At 39.9% G+C, this 21,718-nt stretch overlaps 1 protein-coding gene across 1 annotated transcript in view; it reads left to right on the top strand.

Moving 5' to 3' along the window:
* LOC128861764 (uncharacterized) overlaps positions 1 to 21,718 on the top strand; it is a 192,088-nt gene that overhangs the window by 67,304 nt on the left and 103,066 nt on the right. Inside the window, exon 6 of the mRNA XM_054100147.1 lies at positions 19,468 to 19,993. Within this exon, the coding sequence (XP_053956122.1) occupies positions 19,468 to 19,993 (526 nt within the window). The remainder of the gene's footprint in view (positions 1 to 19,467; positions 19,994 to 21,718) is intronic.

Genomic DNA, 21,718 nt, shown 5'->3' with positions numbered 1-21,718 from the left:
TAGATCACGAGTGACTACTGTCAAACTAAATACATAATTTTTCAGTATTCATTGACATTTCAGCATGGAAAGACTTACGCCTCAACAACGTTTACAAATCGTATAATTGTTCCCATTTATAGCTTAATGGCTAAGTCAATAAGCAAAATTGCAGTATTTGAGCTAAAGAGCAACTCGAAGCCATTCAAGAACAGCCATTATATCCATTGAAAACAACTGTTTGTTGCGCCCTATGGGCGGGAAGAATCTTCAAAGACAAGGCTGGCACCAAAGTCACAATAATTCGATACAATCTTTAAACTAGTTTTGATCGCGATAAACCCGGAAGATGGTCCCATTATGATCTTCTTCTACTTGCTGAATAAGAGAAGAGAAGTTATCCAAAATGGCTCTGCGCCTATAAATGAAGTGGCCGCCCCTTTCCTGGATAATTTATCTTTCATTTCGTTCCAAGTAATTTCTAGCTACACTAGAATACATAGGATACAGTCCCGGTTGTTTGGACCTAAGATATTTAGCTGATCAAGGCATTCTACCACCAGTTTTCATATGAACTGGAAAGAGTTGGAAAGATTATCTTGTAATCTTGAAAGCAATACTTTAGTATGTAACTATGTTAACTGAACTACTAGGCCCCAGTGACTAAATTGGCATCATATATGGATAAAGTACTTGTTTGTAAGAGACGAAAAAGTTCAGAGAAAAAAATTTGGGTTCCTCAAATCGAACACAAAAAGCAACGAATGCAAAGTGATGCAAATCTTTGTCAAACCACCTTTAAGGCGGTAGTCTCCCTGAACCCAGAAGCATCATTGAGCTGACTAGGAACTAATCTTAAATCAGTCAACTCTCTCAATATGTGTGAACAACTCTTTACCCTCAAGCAAGCTTTGAATCAAATCGGTCTATATTGCAATAATCATGGAGCTTCCTTGTGAGGCAACTAAATGAGTTTGAACCAGAACGGAGCACAATAGAACTAGTTGATCTTTGATCAATCTAGACCAGCTTTCCCAGCGCTTCAACGCATGGAAATAATCTGGCGTTTCCCTCTAGGAACTTCTGTCACAACTGCACGAATCTGTCACCATCCCGTTCTTGCCAGAACGTGACATCGCTGAGCGATCTCATACCATGTGATCCAGATATTTTGGACTTGGTGTTGTTGTAGTAACATAGACATTCCCCATACTTACATACGGGAAATGCTGCTGGGGTGACAGTCCTTGGCCGGATATAAATCCGATTTTGGACTTGGTCTTCAGTTTCTCTGGTTTGGGTATAATAAGAAGTAAACTGAATAAATTTTGGAGAAAATTCTACAATATAATTTTGAAATTCATTCAATGCTGCAAAATTTGGTAAGGATTTTTTTAGGATGTTTTTAAAAAATTAAGTTTTTTGTATAAAAAAATAATTATTATAAAAATCATAAAAGGAAGTTCCTTTGAACTCATGAACTTTGAGCTCATCATTAAATAAATCTCAAACTGATATAATTTTTTTTTTAATTTTTTCAGTTTATTTCTAATTATACTCAAGCTTACAAATAAACCATTTTTCAGAAAAATTAAAAACCATGTCCAAAATACTGCTGCCACCGTAGAATGGGTTGATAAGTGACTACGATTCGGGAGTGTGTCGGTTCGAATCTCTATGCATCAAATAATAGAAACAGTGTTTTCTAATAGCGGTCGCCCCGCGGCAGGCAATGGCAAACCTCCGGCTGTATTTCTGCCATGAAAAAGCACCTCATAAAGCCCACCATTTGCCATTCGGAATGGGCTTAAAACTGTACATCCCTCCATTTGTGGAACAACATCTAGACGCACACTACAAAAAGGAGGAGGGTCTTGGCTAAGCATCTATTTATTTTATTTTTATGTCCAAAATGTTTGGATACTGTCGAAACTCTTACTTCTTGGCATGTGTGACAGACTTAGAATCCACATCCATCCACAATATTTCATAGACGAATTTGCTAGAAGAAGTTTTTGAATCACATTGGGAATTAGTAAGCCCAAGGTATATCTGTAGAAGGTGGTGTGATTAGAGTAGTTGATTGATTCTTTAACTCGCCTTTAATTTCGAAATGTCAGTAAAACGGAATGACGGAAAGTTGTTGTTGTGTTGTGAATGCGCGACAAACTAATTTTATCTATGTATTTGTCATTCCATTATTATTATACATTGACAGTTCTAATTTAAAAAATGTTGTTGTTCCTCAAATGCTACCACTTTGAATAGATTCGCCTTGCTCGAGCCCAGACAAATGATACCACAATCAAAAAAGACCTAAGTTACATTTTAAAAATTTTACAGGAGAAGCAAAAAACCTTTTAGAATGAAAAATAAGGCAAAATTTTTCAATATTTTCTCAAGTTAAGATTATTTTTCATAAAAGAATCAGTATTTGAAGAAAAAATATTACTTTTCATATTACTTACAGATATATGAAACTTACGCCTTCTGCATTTAGTTTTTTCTGAAATCGAAAAGGGCGTAACTCAAATAGAAAGTTTGTTTTTTGGTAATTTTCTCAAAATATTTTGCTTATTTCTTGCATTAAATTGATTATAATATAATATTATATTATAATATAATATTATAATGGATATTATCCAATTTATTATTATATATTTTTTATTTTGATAACAAACCAGCAAAACAAAAATTAATTCTCAAAAAGAAAGTTAAACAAAAAGAAATTAATTTCGTAAAAAGATGAAAACTTTACATAAATCTTGCTATTCCTTTTTATAGGGTAAATTAATATATATTAGTATAAAAATCATGACAATCTGCTGGTATAAAGGACTTCAGATCGTTAAGATGTTCCCACTTTTTTTCAGAGGTATTTAATCTGTTGGTATGTAATGGAGCAAATTGGGAGTCATGAAAATTTTTGGCCTCTTAGAAACATACAAAAGAAAAACTAACTGTTAATACAGAGATGCAAAAAACCTTATCGTCAATACTTTTCGTCTGTAACTGATAAATAAGAACACACACAATGGCATGGCATGCTATGCCTTCTTGTGTTTGTTGTTTATTATTTCTCTAAAGGCGTAAGTTACAGTTTTGGTTGGCAAATTTGTTATGCTAGCACTTAGGGCTTTTCGAATTTTGTTTATACCAACGTCATTATTGGTTGTTGGATTATAAAATTTTAAAGGAACATGTATTATGATACGGTACATGATAATCAACTAAAAAGTCGATTTTGAATTTTTTGTAACTTAGGGCTTTTTTGAATTCATATGACGATATGTAGAGTGGCAACCATCGTAACGAAACCTAACCTTCTGATGCTGATCAGATCATCATTCTGTTGCTTTATGATAAGATAATTACCAAGTTTTAGTGCTTAAAATTATGTTCTGGAAATACTGTTTCAAAGACTAAATGCTGCTTCCCCTATCTCCTTCTAACTTTGCAGTGTACATAACAGCCGCAGTGATCCCCTGCTAAGCAGAGTGGCAAGTTGATCGGCATCTGCCGCACAAATAACGACATCATCATCGCCAACGTCATCTTTCAACATCACTGCTATCACAGCCCATATCTTTTCCCACATCAGCTTACCCATCACCCTCGCCATCTCGCCTACTTATAAGCATAATCCGTAGTGCACCAGTTCCCATACGCCAAGCTCTAAATGTCCTTTAACGACGGACGCCATGCATGGCAAGCAAGTGGCAATTTGCCAAAACCCAGTAATGCAGTTGAGTGCATTCTTTGCAGATATAGAATGTTGCAAAGTAGTTAATGTGTATATGCGCACCACGCCGGTACAAAGCCGGCGAGACTATCGCGTCTACACTGAATACTTCAACTATTCCTCATAAAGACCATCAGCATACGAATATATCCTGAAGCTGCAACAATTTAAAGATAGCTGTGAGTCTCTGGATGCTCTTCAAGTATTTTTAGAGCTTTCAGCGGTGCATGAAGGGCAATTGAATTATCGTAGCGCATATCTTGACCTCGTTTGCATAGAAGTCAGTAGTTTTGTGAAGTTAATGATTTTTTTTTTTTTTTTTGTTATTTTATTTTCGTTCTTTGGTTCTCGCCGTTTTCATCCGACAAAGCTGATATTAATGCTCGCTTGATGTTGACTTTGATTAAGTGCTTAGTTGTAACGCTTCGACTTGTTCAATGAGCCGCACGTTTGCGATTAAGTGGAACCCTTTTTAATGCCCTTTCGATGGTCTATAAAAATAAATTAACATAATAATAAAACTCTTAAAGGCATTCTGGATACGATGCAGTACGTGTGTGTGTGTTAACTAATCAGGTAAACTTAAAAGAGCGGCCTAGCTAGAACTGGCTTTGAAAGAAATCACGCCCAATAATATAAATAAAAATCTAAACAGAAATGCCATAAAATTGTCTTCGTTAAATAATTGTATAGCCTTTGGCTTATTAATCAGCTGCAATCACTAGCCAGCCGCCAGCACATAACTCCACCCAAAGCTAATACCTTTTAATTGCCAATAAGTTCAAAAAGTTGGCCAAGAGCAATTGCTTGGAATATTACAAAGGTGACGCCAACCGCGAGCGGTCATCATCAACATTGACGCCAACACCTCGGGCGTAATAAAATTCTCATTTCGCTTAACTTGCTATGGGAACGAGGAAAGAATGCGACGCGATTGAATATGCGCCAGCAAGGCAAAAGGCATTGATTGCAACCAATATCGATTATTCCTAGAGACTCTTCCATCTCTCTGCGAAAACCATAAACTTGCATGCATGCAGGCATGAATGCGATAATCTGCTATTGTGAATCCAATATGCAAAACTTAAAACGGCAACCCATTTCCTCCCTCTGCACTGTGCAACAGGGGCTTGACGTGGGCTAAGATGGTTTCAAGAATGCAACGAGCTGAAATATCACCAGCACAGTTACAAAAAAAAAAATTTGAAACAGCATATTTTATTTCATTCACTCTCGATTGGCAATTGGAAATACTATTGCAGTATGAATGACGTCAAAACTTGTTTCTGCACTTACTTTTGCGTGTTGAAAAAAGTGAAATGGTAATACTTAGTTCTTAAATGTATACTTGAAACCATTTACAATGCCAAGTAAAGCTCAGCCGCTGTGGCCTTCGTGTGCTTTGCACTCAGATTCTTCTTATACTTAACGTGTCATAAAATTCTAGGTGATACGAACTCTAAATAGAGCTTTTATGAGCCATTAAAGAACTACTAAGGTAATTTTTAATGTTCATCAGAATTTTGGGTTTAAGCCAAGTTTGTTTTTAGAATACATCAGAGCGTAGTGCTACATGCACGTAGTACAAGGTGGCGCAAAATTAATCATCCAATTTTATTTTTGCATAACTTTTTCAATAAATACAATAAAAAAAATGATTTTGAGGGACCTTTATTTTAACTTTTATGCCTTCCACTGCTTGCCAAATATGTGTGACTGCCGTATACCGCCATTTGCCAAAATTATAAATCTTTGTATAGGGTGATTAATTCTGCTCCACCTTATATTTCCATTTCCGCGCTTACACCACTGACTTTGGGAATCGTCTATTTATCAGTAAAGAAATTCATAGTCCAAGCAGAGTATCAAATTCAAACCCTATTTCAATGATATTCAATTTGTTATTCAATGAGAATTACTTACTTTTTTTTATATTATTAATTTATTTACTTACAATAAAGAAAAGTAGTGGTTATTAAACAACGAGACTAACGCTGGAAAACACTTTATTTTGATTGCATACTTCATACGAGATGCGTTCAAAAAGTATCGCGAATTTTGTGTCGCAGACTCAGTCTTGCGTTAGTTTCGTTAATCTATTTTGATTTCTGATAGGGTAGGTGACTAGCCTGCCGCTACCAGTCCTAAATAGTGGGAATGCCCATCTGTCGTTGCTTAGGAACAACGCCTTCTTACTGCTTTGAGCGCATCTGTGTTTCACATTTTTCTGCCAGAAAAATTACACAGATCACACATTTACGCTAAACTACCGAGGCTGCTTACGTTTTTAATCAGAAAAAAGGCATAAAAAGTATCGGGAATAGACTGAAATGAAAGGAAATTAAAAATTGGTCTCTGATTAGACTTTTTAATTGTTCTTATAAATAATTGATTTACAATTTTCAATTTTCTTACTCTTTAAAATTATTATTATATTTTTTATCAAAACATTTTTAATAGTCTGTGAGGCAATTTTACTGGTTTTTACTTCTGAACTACTAAATAAATAAATAAAAATCTTAAGTCATAACAAATCAGTGGATGAAAGAAAAGTAATAACTTCTGTTTCGTTATGAGGGTAAGCAGTAAAGTCCTAATTAGCTTGCAGAATCTGCGCGGGAAAACCTGTCGATTAGTGTTAATTCCAGTTCCCGACAAGATAAAAAGGAAACTAAAACAGGCGGAGGTTCACGCCCTAAAGCCGCGAGTCAGAGAATGTATATGCAGAGGCATGCGCGGTACCAATATTAACATTCTATCTGAGAGTCAAGTAGCTCTAAAATCGCTGGATAGCTTCACATTTCAATCACGGTTGGTCTGGGAATGTTTTAAAAACCTCAACACCCTAGCATCAAGAAACTTTGTTGCCTTGATGTGGATTCCGAGACATGAGGGAATGAAATTGCGGATACTTTAGCGAAAAAGAGGGCAAACACTCCCTACATAGCTCGTGAACCTTTCTGCGGGGTAAATATCAGCTTCAAAAGTGCTTCTCTACGTGAGCCCTAATCGATTACTGGAGAGCCCAATCGGTCATGCGGCAATCGAAAAGACTCATAAATCCAGAACGGATATAAGCAGAAGCAATTCTTACCATGAGCAGAAAGGACATAAAACTTTACACTGAACTATTAACAGGACACTCTAAACTTAATTATCACATAAAAAGATATGTGCGATAGAAAACGATTCCTGTACACTCTGCAAAAAGGCACAAGAAACAGCAGAACACATTTTATGCGACTGCCTAGCAATGGCACGACGCAGAATAAATTACCAGGGATATGGGGCTATAGATCCAAACCTCCTGGTAGAAGTTAAGACTACAGCAGTTTTAGGATTTATTAACAGCCTAAAACTGGTTGAGTAGGCTACATGGCTGCACAATAGATCTCTTCAGGTCGCAGTACACAAACAGCCAATCTATAATAATAATAATAATCGTAAATCTCCGATCCGGTATAAGAAACTGCGATTAAAGGTAAGGCATTTGCAGTGGAAAAACAGTTTCTTGGTAAAATTATATGCTCTCTGTACAAGGCGTATTTTTCTAAATAGTTCGGGCCCATCTGTCTCACTCAACTTTTAATCTACTGCCACTTTCTTCATCAGAATACATAATTTCAACCTATATTTCATTTTATTTAAGCAGGATTATACTGGAAGTGTCTTTAGAAAGTCAACAAAATTTGGCACAGACTCCAAGCCTTAAGCTGTGCTCGCGGCCCTTGTGATAAGAACAACCATATCTAAAACCTTTCCTGCAATAGTGAACACAGAATTTGCGAAACAACTCTGAACTGAGCACTCCAAAAAAGTTGTCAAACGCTACATATAAACAACTTTCTGAATTTCACAATCTCCCAGATTATACGTGGCTGTCCCCAATTTTCCCTGGAGCGCTATCGACCCTCAAACTTTTCTTAGCAAGGCAGAAGGGGAGAGCAATAGCTAATCGCAATTGTGGTTAATTGCTAAAAACAACCTAAGCTACTTTATTATGCTTAAACGTGTTTAGGGAACACGAGATTTTATGTAAGATTTAATAAATATATTTGATTCTAATTTTTTACTAAGTTGGCTGAGTAGTTAACAAAATCTACTAAGCTCACACTGTCCCCAGCATTCATGCTAATGGGCGCTCATGTCTGAGATCTTTATTTTGAAATTTCAACAACATTAAGAAAGCAGTTTAGACAAGTTGCTTGTTAACATTTTTTACGCGTACACAAACGCATATAAATAACCTACTCTGGTGTATACCCTAAAAGAAAATCTGTTAGTAAATTCAGAACTTTATACAAAAATTAGTTGGCGTTTCTTCTATTCCTCATAAAGGCCACTGCTGAATGCTGCATAGAGCTGTCTTTGCAGGTGTGAATTGTTCTTGTGGCAGTGCCAGTTTTAAATTTAACAAATTACATATTTTATTATTTCTATAAGGAAAAAACTGCAAGCCAACTGTAGCAGTGGTCGATGACTCAATTCTTTGGAAAGGCAAACTTATTTAGGATAATTTTAATATTTTTTCCTATTCAAATTAAAAATCGATACAAAACTTATAACTAATTTTGAAAATCCCAACATTGGTTCGGTACAACTCGGACCAGCAACTTTTTAATTCAGTAGCCAAAATTCACTCACGCACACAGTAGAAACCGTGGTAACTTGATCGCGCGAGGGGCGATGTTTGTGCTTAATTTGGTCTTAGTAATATCACACTTTTGCGTCAGATGTCGCAAATTCTGTGCCAGAAATTCGTTTCACTGGTTTATGTTTTTCCAGCAGGGGTAGATTAGGCAAATATATTCGTTGAGAAACACACGCCATTAACCCATATTATGGCAGCAATTTTAAAAACAGTATTGACTGGGGGGTACAGAACTTTTTTCTCAAAACAAAAAAACCAAAAAACGATTTAACAGCCTAGAAATGGCATGACGCATTATGAAGGCCTTTACAATTTTGATCAATATATTTCAGCACAACCATAGCTGACTGATCAGCAGAGACCAGTGTGAGATTTAATTCAAAATGTAATATAAACGCGTCGCATTCTATGGCCTAGGCGCCCAATTCTTGAGACAATTCATTCACCAGATGCTCGTCCGAATAAAGTGATGGTCTCGCGCGCTATATAGCGGGTTCCACCGCCCTGGTAGAACTATTTATCACCCAGCTAATTAATATTGAAATGAGGCGAAAAAACTCACTGGCGAAATTTTGCTTATTCGAAAAGCCGCAGAGCCAAATATTAAGCTCTAAAACTTCTCAGTAAAACCTGGCTTCATATTCCAGTTAATTTTCAGCTCATTCACCAAACCTGTAACACCAACAACATTTCACTGGATTCAATTTTTGCAACAATTTCGCCTTAATTGACTGTCGGCTCAGATCTTTTCTCAAAATATCTCACGTAGTAGTCAGACAGGAGCGCTTTTGTTGAACACGTCGTCGAAACAGAAGAGTTTAGTGTTCGGCAATAATATCTTCTTTGGTACGCACATCGTGACCTCGTATTGGAAGCGAAAGATAGGAATGAACGTAGGCCGAAATCACTCCAAGCTGTTGAAACATTTGCACCCGAGGAAGCGCTTTGGAATTATTTTGCCTAAATTTCTAACCGTTGGGTGGGAGTCTTTGCGTGGTAATTCTCCAAAGTATACGCAGAATAAATGTCAGAAGCATGAGTGTTGTTCAATTACGAGACTTCTCAAACAAAAGCACATCTTACATAGTACTCGAGCTGACGCTGAGCACCAACGACGATTCAAGCAACCCTCAGATTGAGGTTACTTTTTCCAATTGAGTTTTTTTGACAGATCACAGTAGTCACGGTCAAACTAATATAATTTCATAATTTTTTTTCAATATTCATTGACATTTCAACATGAAAATACTTACGCCGCACTGTGAAAAGTTTCCATCGCGGGCTCAGGACCCGAATTTCGTTCAGCAATGAGGCCCTTTTTGGTTTAACGACTTCATCAATATGCAAAACTGGCCTTTTGGGGCTAAATAGCAGCCCGAAGTTATTCATGAACAGCCATTACAACCATTGAATAACTGTTTGGAGCGGCTTATGGATTGGAGGAATCATCGGCCCTTATTTCTTCAAAGACGAGAGTGGCATCAATGTAACAGTGAATGGCGAACGTCATCGCGCCACGATAAACGACTTTTTGATGCCGGAAATTAAAGCCCGTGATCACCACAACACTTGGTGACAACAAGACGACTTGTCATACAGTCCGTGGAACAATTGACTTACTGCATCGTCGTTTCGGTGGGCAAATTATCTCTCGTCTCGGACCAGTGGGTTGGCCACGAAGATCGTCTGATATCACACCTTTGGACTTCTATTTGTCGGGGTATTCAAAGTCTAGATACTTTGTGGGTAAACCAGCTTCGATTGAAGTATTGGAAACCAATTTATTAAAGTTATGCATGAGATGCCAACCGAAGTCCTCCAGCGAGTCGCGACTCATTAAAAATTGGTAGTTATGGATGCAGCCAACATTTGAAAGGGAATATCTTAAAAAATAAATGCCATGAATGGTTAAAACTTTTTAAATATTTTATTTCAATTCATAATCCGATATCTCTAAACTCATCACCCTTTATTTACAAATATATGTATGTATGTACATAGGAGCATTTAAGACGATACAAAAATTTATATGTACATACACAACTACATTCTTCAAGACTCTTGAGCTCATTTGAATAAATCCGCGCAACGTTTGTAAGTTTCGCAAAAATAATATATTTGCGATTATTGCATGACAATAACAACTACACGCAAAATTAAAAACTTCAACTTGTATGTCAGCAACAGAGATTTACACGCGATGCTACTTATTAGGTTTTGGCGACAACAACACAAATGCGTAGGTTGATCTGAAGAAGCGCGCTACGCCTTGAGCCACTCCATTCGGTCGTTGCCGAGTGTGAATGTCATTGGCTATGTGCTATAGCCAACATGGACTGACAAAGTAGTTGCTGATAATGCTGACCACATGCGGCGTCATTTCAATTAAATGGCGAGCGTATTGTAAGCTGCGACAAGGGGCTTACCTCGCACCTCCGGCGCCTCATAGCCCCAGGTTGTTCTGCTTCTAGAATTTATTCTCATTTACAATATTTATGCATGCTGTTAGTGGCACAAATGAGCGATAATAAATAAATGATTGTGCCGGATGCTGCAACAACAACAGCAGCAGCAGCAGCAGCAGCAGCAGCACCTTTAGCAGTGAACTAATAGTGAATGCAATTCTCGTTCCACCAAAACCAAAACAAAAAAACGACTAATAATAAATAAAAGATATTTTCTGTGTCAGGGTTCGGTTGTAAAAAATGCTGGCTATAAATGCGTAGACACTCATATTCACGGATTTTGCTGTGCATTGCTGGTAATATGAACAAAATAAATGCGCCTCAATTTATTCCCTGTAGAGAAATCTGGTGTCTCCAATCTGTTGCATTTCTGATTAATTTCAAGCCATAACTATTTCAAAATCAACGTCTTTTCTCTACAAGTCTCTATTCACTTCTAGACCGTTTTTTTTTTCATCTAAACCTAAATTTTCTTTTAAATCCGATTTTGTGCGTGGTTAGAGAACAAAAACTCAAATATAGCAAATACCCAGAAATGTTCGGGCTATTTTCGGGGGAAGCTCGCTAAAACATATATTTCAATTGAAGCCACTAACCTCTATTAAGTAACTTGTTTGCCTTCGATTTTTTGACATATACCTTCCGTTGCAAAATTAAAAAACGTGTGACTATTTTTATATCTATATGGTTCATTGGTATGTAGGTACGTTAGATGGCAAGAGTAGCCCAGGTACACTTCAAGTAGCACTTACGTGCGGGTTTGATACCATAATGTGGACCACTACCTTCGAAAAAATTTAGGGAAGAGAAAACCATCTACAGCCATCCAGTACTGTTGATGTAGTGGAGGAGAGAAAAGGGATCTTCTTCTTCTTCTTAATTGGCGCTACAACCGCTTACGCGATTTTGGCCGAGTTTAGCAAAGCGCGCCAGTCGTTTCTTTCTCGTGCTAACCGGCGCCAGTTGGACACACCAAGTGAAGCCAAGTCCTTCTCCACCTGATCTTTCCAACGCAGAGGAGGCCGCCCTCTTCCTCTGCTACCACCAGCTGGTACCGCATCGAATACTTTCAAAGCCGGAGCGTTTGTATCCATTCGGACGACATGACCCAGCCAACGTAGCCGCTGGATCTTTATTCGCTGCGCTATGTCTATGTCGTCGTAAAGCTCATACAGCTCATCGTTCCATCGTCTGCGATATTCGCCATTGCCAACGTGCAAAGGTCCAAAAATCTTACGCAGAATCTTTCTCTCGAACACTCCCAGCGTCGCTTCATCGGATGTTGTCATCGTCCAAGCTTCTGCGCCATACGTTAGGACGGGCATGATGAGAGTCTTGTAGAGCGTTAGTTTTGTTCGTCGAGAGAGGACTTTACTGCTCAGTTGCCTACTTAGTCCAAAGTAGCACTTGTTGGCAAGAGAGATTCTACGTTGGATTTCAAGGCTGACATTGTTATCGGTGTTAATGCTGGTTCCTAAATAGACGAAGTCTTTTACAACCTCGAAATTATAACTGTCTACAGTGACGTGGGTGCCGATACGCGAGTGCGCCGACTGTTTGTTTGAAGACAGGAGGTACTTCGTTTTGTCCTCGTTCACCACCAGACCCATTCGCTTTGCCTCTTTGTCCAGTTTGGAGAAGGCAGAACTAACAGCGCGGTTGTTAAGGCCGATGATGTCAATATCATCGGCATACGCCAACAATTGTACGCTCTTATAAAATATTGTGCCTGAGCGATTAAGTTCTGCGGCTCGTACGATGCTCTCCAACATCAGGTTAAAGAAGTCACACGACAGCGAGTCACCCTGTCTGAAACCTCGTTTGGTATCAAACGGCTCGGAGAGGTCCTTCCCAATTCTGACGGCGCTGCTGGTGTTGAGCAACGTCATCTTACATAGCCGTATTAGTTTTGCGGGGATACCAAATTCAGACATCGCGGCATACAGGTAACTCCTTTCCGTACTGTCGAATGCAGCTTTGAAGTCGACGAAAAGATGGTGTGTGTCGATTCTCCTTTCATGGGTCTTTTCCAAGATTTGGCGTATTGAGAATATTTGGTCGATGGTAGACTTTCCAGGTCTGAAGCCACACTGATAAGGTCCAATCAGTTGGTTGACGGTGGGCTTCAGCCTTTCACACAATACGCTCGCTAGAACCTTATAGGCGATATTTAGAAGACTAATCCCGCGGTAATTGGCACAAATTGCAGGATCGCCCTTCTTATGGATTGGGCAGAGCACACTTAAATTCCAATCGGCAGGCATGCTTTCATCCGACCATATTTTGCATAGGAGCTGATGCATGCACCTTTCCAGCTCCTCGCCGCCATGTTTGAATAGCTCACCCGGCAGTCCGTCGGCGCCCGCGGCTTTGTTGTTCTTTAGTCGCGTTATCGCTATTCTCACCTCGTCATGGTCGGGTAGCGGAACGACAATTCCGTCGTTAACGATTGGGGTATCGTGATCTTCACTTTCTCGGTGGCATGCGCAGCTGTCACTGTTTAATAAGTTCGAGAAGTGTTCCCTCCATAATTTAAGATTGCTCTGTACGTCAGTCACCAGCTCGCCGTTTTTGTTCTTACAGGAAAACGCCCCGGTCTTAAAACCTTCTGTAAGCCGCCGAACTTTCTGGTAGAATTTTCGGGCGTTGTTCCTGTTGGCCAGCATCTCAAGCTCTTCGCACTCACGTATTTCGGCCTCTCGTTTCTTCTTTCGGATAATACGTCTCTCTTCCTTTTTCAGCTCTCTGTAGCGATCCCACATGGCTCGCGTTGCGCCCGATCGCAGCGTGGCTCTATAGGCGGCATCCTTTCTTTCTGCGGCAGCATGACATTCCTCGTCGTACCAATTGTTTTTTCGGGCTCGCCGGAATCCGATTTCTTCTTCGGCGGCGGTACGTAGGGAACGAGAAATGTTGCTCCATTGTTCGTGGATGCCGGTTTGTTGGGCAGTACTCTCTGAGAGCAGGAGTGAGAGTCGAGTGGCGTATCTTCTGGCTGTCTGTTGTGATTGCAGCTTTTCGATGTCGGTCCTCGGATCGTACGTACATCTAATACACTAGAAGCGTGTCTTCCATCTATCACAACATGATCGATCTGGTTTCGTGTTTTTCGATCAGGAGACAGCCAGGTGGCTTGGTGAATCTTTTTATGCTGGAATCTGGTGCTGCAGACTACCATGTTTCGGGCCCCGGCGAAGTCGATCAGCCTCTGTCCGTTACCGGATGTTTCGTTGTGCAGGCTGAATTTTCCGACTGTGGGACCAAAAATTCCCTCCTTGCCCACCCTGGCGTTGAAGTCGCCAAGCACGATTTTTATGTCGTGGCGGGGGCAGCGCTCATAGGAGCGTTCCAGGCGCTCATAGAAAGAATCTTTGGTCACATCGTCCTTCTCTTCCGCCGGGGCGTGGGCGCAAATTAGCGATATGTTAAAAAAACGGGCTTTGATGCGGATTGTTGCGAGACGCTCGTCCACCGGAGTGAACGACAGTACTTGGCGACGAAGTCTCTCTCCCACAACAAATCCGACACCGAATTTGCGCTCCTTTACATGGCAGCTGTAGTAGACGTCGCAAGGTCCTATAGTTTTCTTACCTTGCCCCGTCCATCGCATCTCTTGGATGGCAGTGATGTCAGCCTTTACTCTCACGAGGACATCAACCAGCCGGGCAGAGGCACCTTCCCCATTAAGGGATCGGACATTCCAGGTGCATGCCCTCAAATCATATTCCTTATTTCGTTTGCAGGGGTCGTCATCAGTATAGGGAGGTCTCATCCGAGGCTTTTTCAAACTTTTCATTGGGGGTGGATTTTTAAGTGGCGGGTCCCAAACCCAACGCACAACCAGCTATCCTGGAATGTTTCGCCTTCTCACGTTAGCTCACTCCCGAACGGGTGTTCGGAAGCTACCCAGAGGATACGTGGGCTAATCCCGGCCGTTGTGAGCTGCTTGAACCATATGCAGAAGAATCGTCCTGGCCATTCCCAAGTGAATGGCGATCAGTAACTTTCCCCACTTGCGTGGACTTCTACACATGGAACCATCCATCCATCCAGAGAAAAGGGATCTATGTTGGAGAATTTCCTCAAGTCATCCCCAAAGGGCACGCTAAGCAATCGCAAGCGCCTAGCCCCAGAGCCAGGCATTTGCAGAGAAAGCGCTCAACAGTATCTTTCTCTGCAGGATCCCTAGACCTTCTGCAATGGGGGAATTCCACGCTTCTCCGCATGAGTACCGATCACCCATTTACCGGTGAACACCGCAATGAGTTGGAAATTAAATGGCGGGGGATTCCCATCACCTTAAGCGTTCTGTTTCTATCGTATTGGGGTCATAGTGTTTTCGAAATAGCGCACGATGAGAGAGACCTCCATCTGTCTTGCGCTTTTTTTAGAAAGAAATTGTGCAGTTTCCCTTTAAAAACTTTCAAGGGGACACCGATATATAGTTCATAATACAACAAACTTAAACTTAAAAAAATATTTATAAAATTTCATCAAATTTTCCAGCTTTTTAAGCAATATTTTTAGAATTTTCTTAGGTATGCAGTTTTACAGCCATTTTTGTAGATTAAACTGCAAATTTGACAAATGACTACAAAATGCTTGATTTTTGATTGATTTTTGGCAATCTTTGTTTTTTTTTTTTGTGCTGACGGTAATAGGCGTTTTTATATACTAAAAGCATGCACTTGGTAGAGTTCCCCGGGATAGCCAAAAATATGAGGTTAAGTTCTGAACCTGCTTGTTATTGTAAATTATTGAGTTGGGCAATAAGTTCGTAGCATTTTTACCGAAGACTTTTATTTAAACAAAAAACATTAATTACATCAATAAGCTAATCAATTATTTATTCGCTGTTGCTGTTTACAACCTTTTCCCACCTCTCAACCAATTTGTTGATGCTGTTCCGCCAAAAATCGTTCGGTATGATGTCAAACAAGTTTTTGAGCGAGTTTTTAAGGACTCCTTTGTTGTCGAACGTAACGCATTTGATATGAATCGACAGGGAGCGGAAAAGATGCTAATCAGAGAATACAGCCAATGCTGACGGTCCTTGCATTCGTACTCTTGGAATGGTGCTTTGACGACTTATGCAGCATGGGGCCTGGCGTTGTCGTGAAGGAGTATGGCCGATCAAGTATTTTCAATCGAATAGCCTCATTCACGTGGTGTAGCTGGGTAATGTAGAGCTCCTTGTCGGCCGTAGCATTCTTTTCGAGCAGTTCCCAGTGCACCATGTCCTTCCAATCCCACCAAACACATTTTGGATGAAGGTCCGGCTTGGCACTCGGCTTCGGCGTATCTCATGCAGCCACCCACCCACCTTTCTTCGCTTCATATTGATGTATAAGAACCATTTCTCATCTTCCGTGACGGTTCGGTACAAAAAGCGCTGATTATGACCGCATGTTGCTCAATAGCGCGCGAGATGTTGAGAAGCAATTTAGCTATTTTACTATTGCACTGTGTTCCACGCTGAGGTCTTTGCCGTAAAGAAAGCTGCAGTGTGTGTATGTACAGAAATAATAATTAACTGCGCAATAAACTTCTACGTGGATAGCCAAGCGGCTATAAAAACGATCAGTTCATAGTGTCTGTCATCCAAAAATGTCCATGAATGCAAGGAAGCTTGCTCATAATCGCAGGATTTGTGTCTATTGGGATCCGGAGCATAAAACCATAGAGGTAAATGTGATAGCGGACGAAATAGCAAAGGAAGACCCGAGACCTACAGAGGATCAAATAAATCAGGTACTTACATAAGCTCCCGCGTACAATTCAAAAAGAACGAGAGAAGCACTAGTGTAACTAGGATTGATGTCTACACGCGCATAGTTCGACATCAGGAACTATAGAACCTTAATTGGTGTATTAATAGGGCACTGCCTAGTTGCAGCGCATGCTTGCAAGCTAAATCTAGCCCTTAACGATACTTGTAGGAAACGCAAGGAACCGGGCACAAAAGAAACCCTCGAGCATTCCTGCTGCTCGGTTTTCTCAAAAACTAGACTGTACTACCTGAGTGCTTTCAAATTTGAAAAACTAGAATGTATCCCTAAACTGGAGCTTGAGTGACTCCTTAAGTGGGCGAATACATAGTACGCGCATCTTGAGCGATACATATTTTTACTAAAAATAGAACTCTAATCTAATCTCTGTGTGGCTTTGGTCAGCCAGTATAATCGAATTTAACCTTTTCATGGTATAAATGCGCTCGACAGATTGCCATTGGCTGTTGTGGGGTGGCCACTTTCATCTGATGTTTTACTTTTCTTACCAACCAAATGATTGTCATCGCCACCTAATCACCCCCGGCTGGTCATCCGAACTCTAAGGCACTAAAACTATATTTCGTTCCCACCCTCAGGCTTTAGTGTGGAAATAGAAAATGTGAATTATTTTGTATAGTACCTTCCTACCTTATTTGGAATCCGATTTTCGACTAATTTTGAATTTATATATTTTTGCGCAACCATTAATTTTTCGTATAATATTGATTCTTTATGACACCCCACAAAAAAGTTTATCGGTGTCAAATTGCAGCTCCGAGGTGGCCAGTTGGCATTAATAAGACGACTGCTAAACAATTAATGAATCTGGCACGCAAAAGATCGATTGTGGCATGGGCTACGTGGCATGACGCGCCATCCTTCAAGAACCAAAATCACTCAATTCAATTCAATTTCCGACCACAAAAAATCGTTTATCATCTCTCTGTCCCACTCACCGTTGACAGAAATGACATTTCCAGCAGCATTTTTTAAAGAGAAATGAGCTAATAATTCCACCGCTCCAAAATCTCCAAAAAATTGTTCACTATCTGAAGATACATGCTCGACAATCAATATTTGGAATACTTCGCAATGTTTTCAACCGGCCGCCGTAGTCGAATGGGTTGGTGTGTGACTACCATTCGGGAGTGCATAGGTTCGAATCTCAGTGCATGCACAGCAAATAATAGAAACAGTTTTTCTTAATAGCGGTCACCCCTCGGCAGGCAATAGCAAACCTCCAAGTGTGTTTCTATCATCAAAAACTGCCTCATGAAAAAATATCTGCCGTTCGGCGTTGGCTTGAAACTGTAGATCCCTCCATTTGTGGAACAACATCAAGACGCACGCGACAAATAGGAGAAGGAGCTCGGTCAAATACCTAACAGAAGTGTACGCGCTTATTATTTATTTATTTTTTTATTTGTTCAAGCGTAAAGCGATTAATTTCGCTACTCGGATATACGATACTGACTTTCCATGGAGATTTCCAAGGGCGCAGAGCCGTCACTGTAAAATAGCATATGATTGAAATATGAGGAAAAAGAACCACTCCATGGACCACCCTGCTTATTCAATATCTGAATTTGTACATAGGTATATATTTGTATAAGAACATTTATCCGTAAAAAGATGTGTTCGTCTATTTCCGCATTTGAACTGGCATACAAAAGCGCAATGATCCTCATGAACAATATTTTGAAAAAGAAATAAATAAGGCAATTTTCGATTATGAACATTAATTTTTACTTGCCTGTCTAAAGACTTAGCAACCCTATGGATCTACACGGCTATGATAAGACCCATTATATCCTATGCACCAGTGGTCTGGATGAGTAGACTCTCTCTAGTGGGAGTCAGGAGGACCTTATCGAGACTACAACGCACTGTGGCCATCTGTTGCCATCTGTTGCACCGGAGCTTTTCCGACTACTTCATTAGATACCCGGCATTAGATGCTCTGATTGGTTTACCACCACTTGATGCTTTCATCCAAGGAGAGGCCTTGAAGGCCATCTGCAGACTGAAACACAATGGGAACTGGTGCGGCCCCTGTCCGGCATTGGAACACAGAGAAGGCATGGACCTCGAACCAACGTTTCTCTCCATGCCCCTTAACTCCATGCCATCAAGAGTTGTACTTGAAAAGAGATACAGTTTAGTGCTACCAGAGGCTCAGTTGTGGGAAGACTCAGAAAATGAGCTCGGCAAACACTGTTTTCGCATTTTTACGGATGGCTCCAGGACCGAGCATGGCTCCGGCTCTGGGATCTACATGGAATCCAGCGGGAGAAAACTGCACTTTGCTCTTGGAATGCATGTATCTGTGTTTCAAGCGGAGGTGTATGCAGTTCAAGAAGCGATGAACTTTGTTGTGGAAAAACGATGGAGAGGCAGTATATGTGTTTGCAGCGACAGCCCAGCTGCGCTTATGGCCTTAGACAGCCCTCCAACCACATCAATATGATATTAACTTTAAAAGGTGCGGGCATAAACTACTCAGAAAAATTATCATTTTTACAATTGTTGCGTTAAACTTACTACCAAAACTTATGCAAGCTCAAGTTTTCCCAGCAGGGTTGTTGCTATTCACACATTTATTCATAGATCGCCTAATGATCGACCATTTATCTGGCTTTCGGGACACTTTTCAAAATACGCACAAAAGCTTTTATGTACATTTTATTGGTGTAGCCGGTAAAATCCAAGATACTATCGGCAACTCATAACATTACAAACACACGCATGCACACATTTTAACAAGATTTCATTTTATTTTACTTTTAATAATCCGTCACGCATTTAATTGTTTTTATCTTTTTTGTTATATTTTTTTCTACTTTTCATTTTCAATTGCAGAATTTCAACTGTGAATGCTAATGACCGTACCACACTGCAACAGCAGCAGCAACCTTCAGTGCAACTGCAGACAGAACAGAGCCACCAGCAGTCACAACAACCATCCATCAGCCGTCCATCGACACCGAAAATGGTCAGAGCGGCAGAAGTTTTGCCAGTTTCTGGCAACTCCACAACTGTGCCAGTCACCTCAAATGCCACAACAGACACAGCCGTTAAATCACCCGCCCATACGAATGCTACAGCTATGGCCATAACTACTGACAGCAATACCAGCGGCAGCGGCTACAACAATGCTGCAACACCAACGTTCACCATTCTAATTGCCATCGCAAAGTCGAGCCAAATGTGCGTAATCGACTTAATTTGCCAAAGTCTACGTCTGCTGACAAGGCAAATTGCATATTGCGAAATTCTTGCAGTTTGCCTCGAACGCAACATATTGCAACAACAGCACTCGTATGCATTCAACAATGTAGCTGTCAGCAATAGTGGCTGCGGCGAGAACAACGAAAGTTGCATAAAGGTGAGTTGCGCCCACATATGCAGTTATAAAAAAAAAAAGAATTACATTATAGCCTCAGTTAGATGGGCTGCTCTAGAAAAAATAGTTCATCTCGGTGGCCACAGAGGTCCATTGTGGCCTGCAGGAAAGATTTACTCACTAGTGACCCAACATTTCCGGTATTTTTGTGAACTCAATTAGCCGCTCCCGGAAGACTGTATCTAAACTGTATAGAACCTCGAAGAAGTTGTTTCCAAAATGTTTTCGAAATGCAGGATATTCGCATATGCTGAGGGGACTCAACTCTCTCCTATCTCTAAAGCTCTAGAAATCGAGACCGTTATAAGTGAAGCAAGTCGCGCCTGGTGTTAGACATGAAGGACTCATTATTCTATATTTTTATCTTTCCACCTACCGAGTCTAATGCATTTATACCCCTGAGAAGATATTCTTTGGATTTGCCTTCCCTTTCAAATCACTAATTTTGAAAAAAAGGAAAAAGTCACTGGGAGTCGTGTCCGGAATTTACGGTGACTGGTTAATCTATGAAGATCGTATGGCCCATAAGTCATTCCTTGCAACCCGAACGGTGTAAAGGGGAGGTGGGAAATCTATATTTTCTGCATATTTGTCTCTAATAACCGCACAATTTTGTCTCGAAATTGCGAAAACTTCCATTTTCGGTTGTTACTTGCTCAAATATAACTGTGTTGAACCAAATAAAAAGGTGGTGTTGTTTATACTAACAATAAGGAGATTATGGTTTATCGCTAACTATCATAGGTCGCGAACTTATCAGCCGTCCCTCGTATGTGCATAGGTATATTATAACACATGGGTTGAAAAGTGCCGGGCTTAGCAGAGAAAATACGTATTTTTTTTTTTTTTTTTTTGTTTTGTTCAAAATTAGCTTATCAGCTAACTCAAGCAACTTTACTTTTCAATCATTCAAAACAATTTTGTGGATTTTTTGATGTTTTCCGGTGTTACCGCCTCATTTGGACGTCATCGATGTCTCTACAACCACGTTTGAAGTGAGCAAACCATCGTTTTATTGCTCCTTCTGATGGACCGGAGTCACCATCACCAGTCACTTTTCAAGACATTGCTTTGCCTGGACGGTTTTTCCCCATCAAAAAGCAGTGTAAATTTTGAAAAGGAATTTCTTTTTGATCTATTGTTTTGAAAATAAGAAAAGTAGCGTCGCTCTTAGCTCAATAACAACTCACTAATGAATAGAATATCTTTAAATTTTAGCAACTGTCTTTTTTAGGTTAATAGTAACTGAAATAAAGGTGGACGCAATAAAACTAATTCCATCTTCCATAATTAGACCCGGGACTTTTCAGCCCATGTGTTATTATTGAGCAAATTGATTTTAAGTAATTTCGTGAGTCAAGATCCTGAGCTTAAACCTTTGCAAAATAAATTATGAACTTAAAGATTATTTTCGGTATTAGAACTTGTCATGATAGTTCACTTGATTTTTATGTACAAAATCGCCTTGCAAACAATTTTCTTTTCGCTAGATAGGCAGCATTAACTAAATTTGTATAATATAATAAAGGGTTTTTCAATAAGAGGTGTTATCTTGATATTCAAAGAAAAATGCTATTTTTTAATGTAAATGATCGAGAGTTTATTTCATTATAAAGAAAAAAAGGTATTAGTTACTAGTGGAAAATAACATCAGGCAAATGACCACCAGGATCACGCTTACAGGACAATATTCTTTTCATGAAATTT

This window comes from Anastrepha ludens, chromosome 4, assembly GCF_028408465.1.
Source record: "Anastrepha ludens isolate Willacy chromosome 4, idAnaLude1.1, whole genome shotgun sequence".
NCBI classification, from domain to species: Eukaryota; Metazoa; Arthropoda; class Insecta; order Diptera; family Tephritidae; genus Anastrepha; species Anastrepha ludens.
Note: the sequence above shows the minus strand (reverse complement) of the source record. Positions and strands in the feature narration are given on the sequence as shown.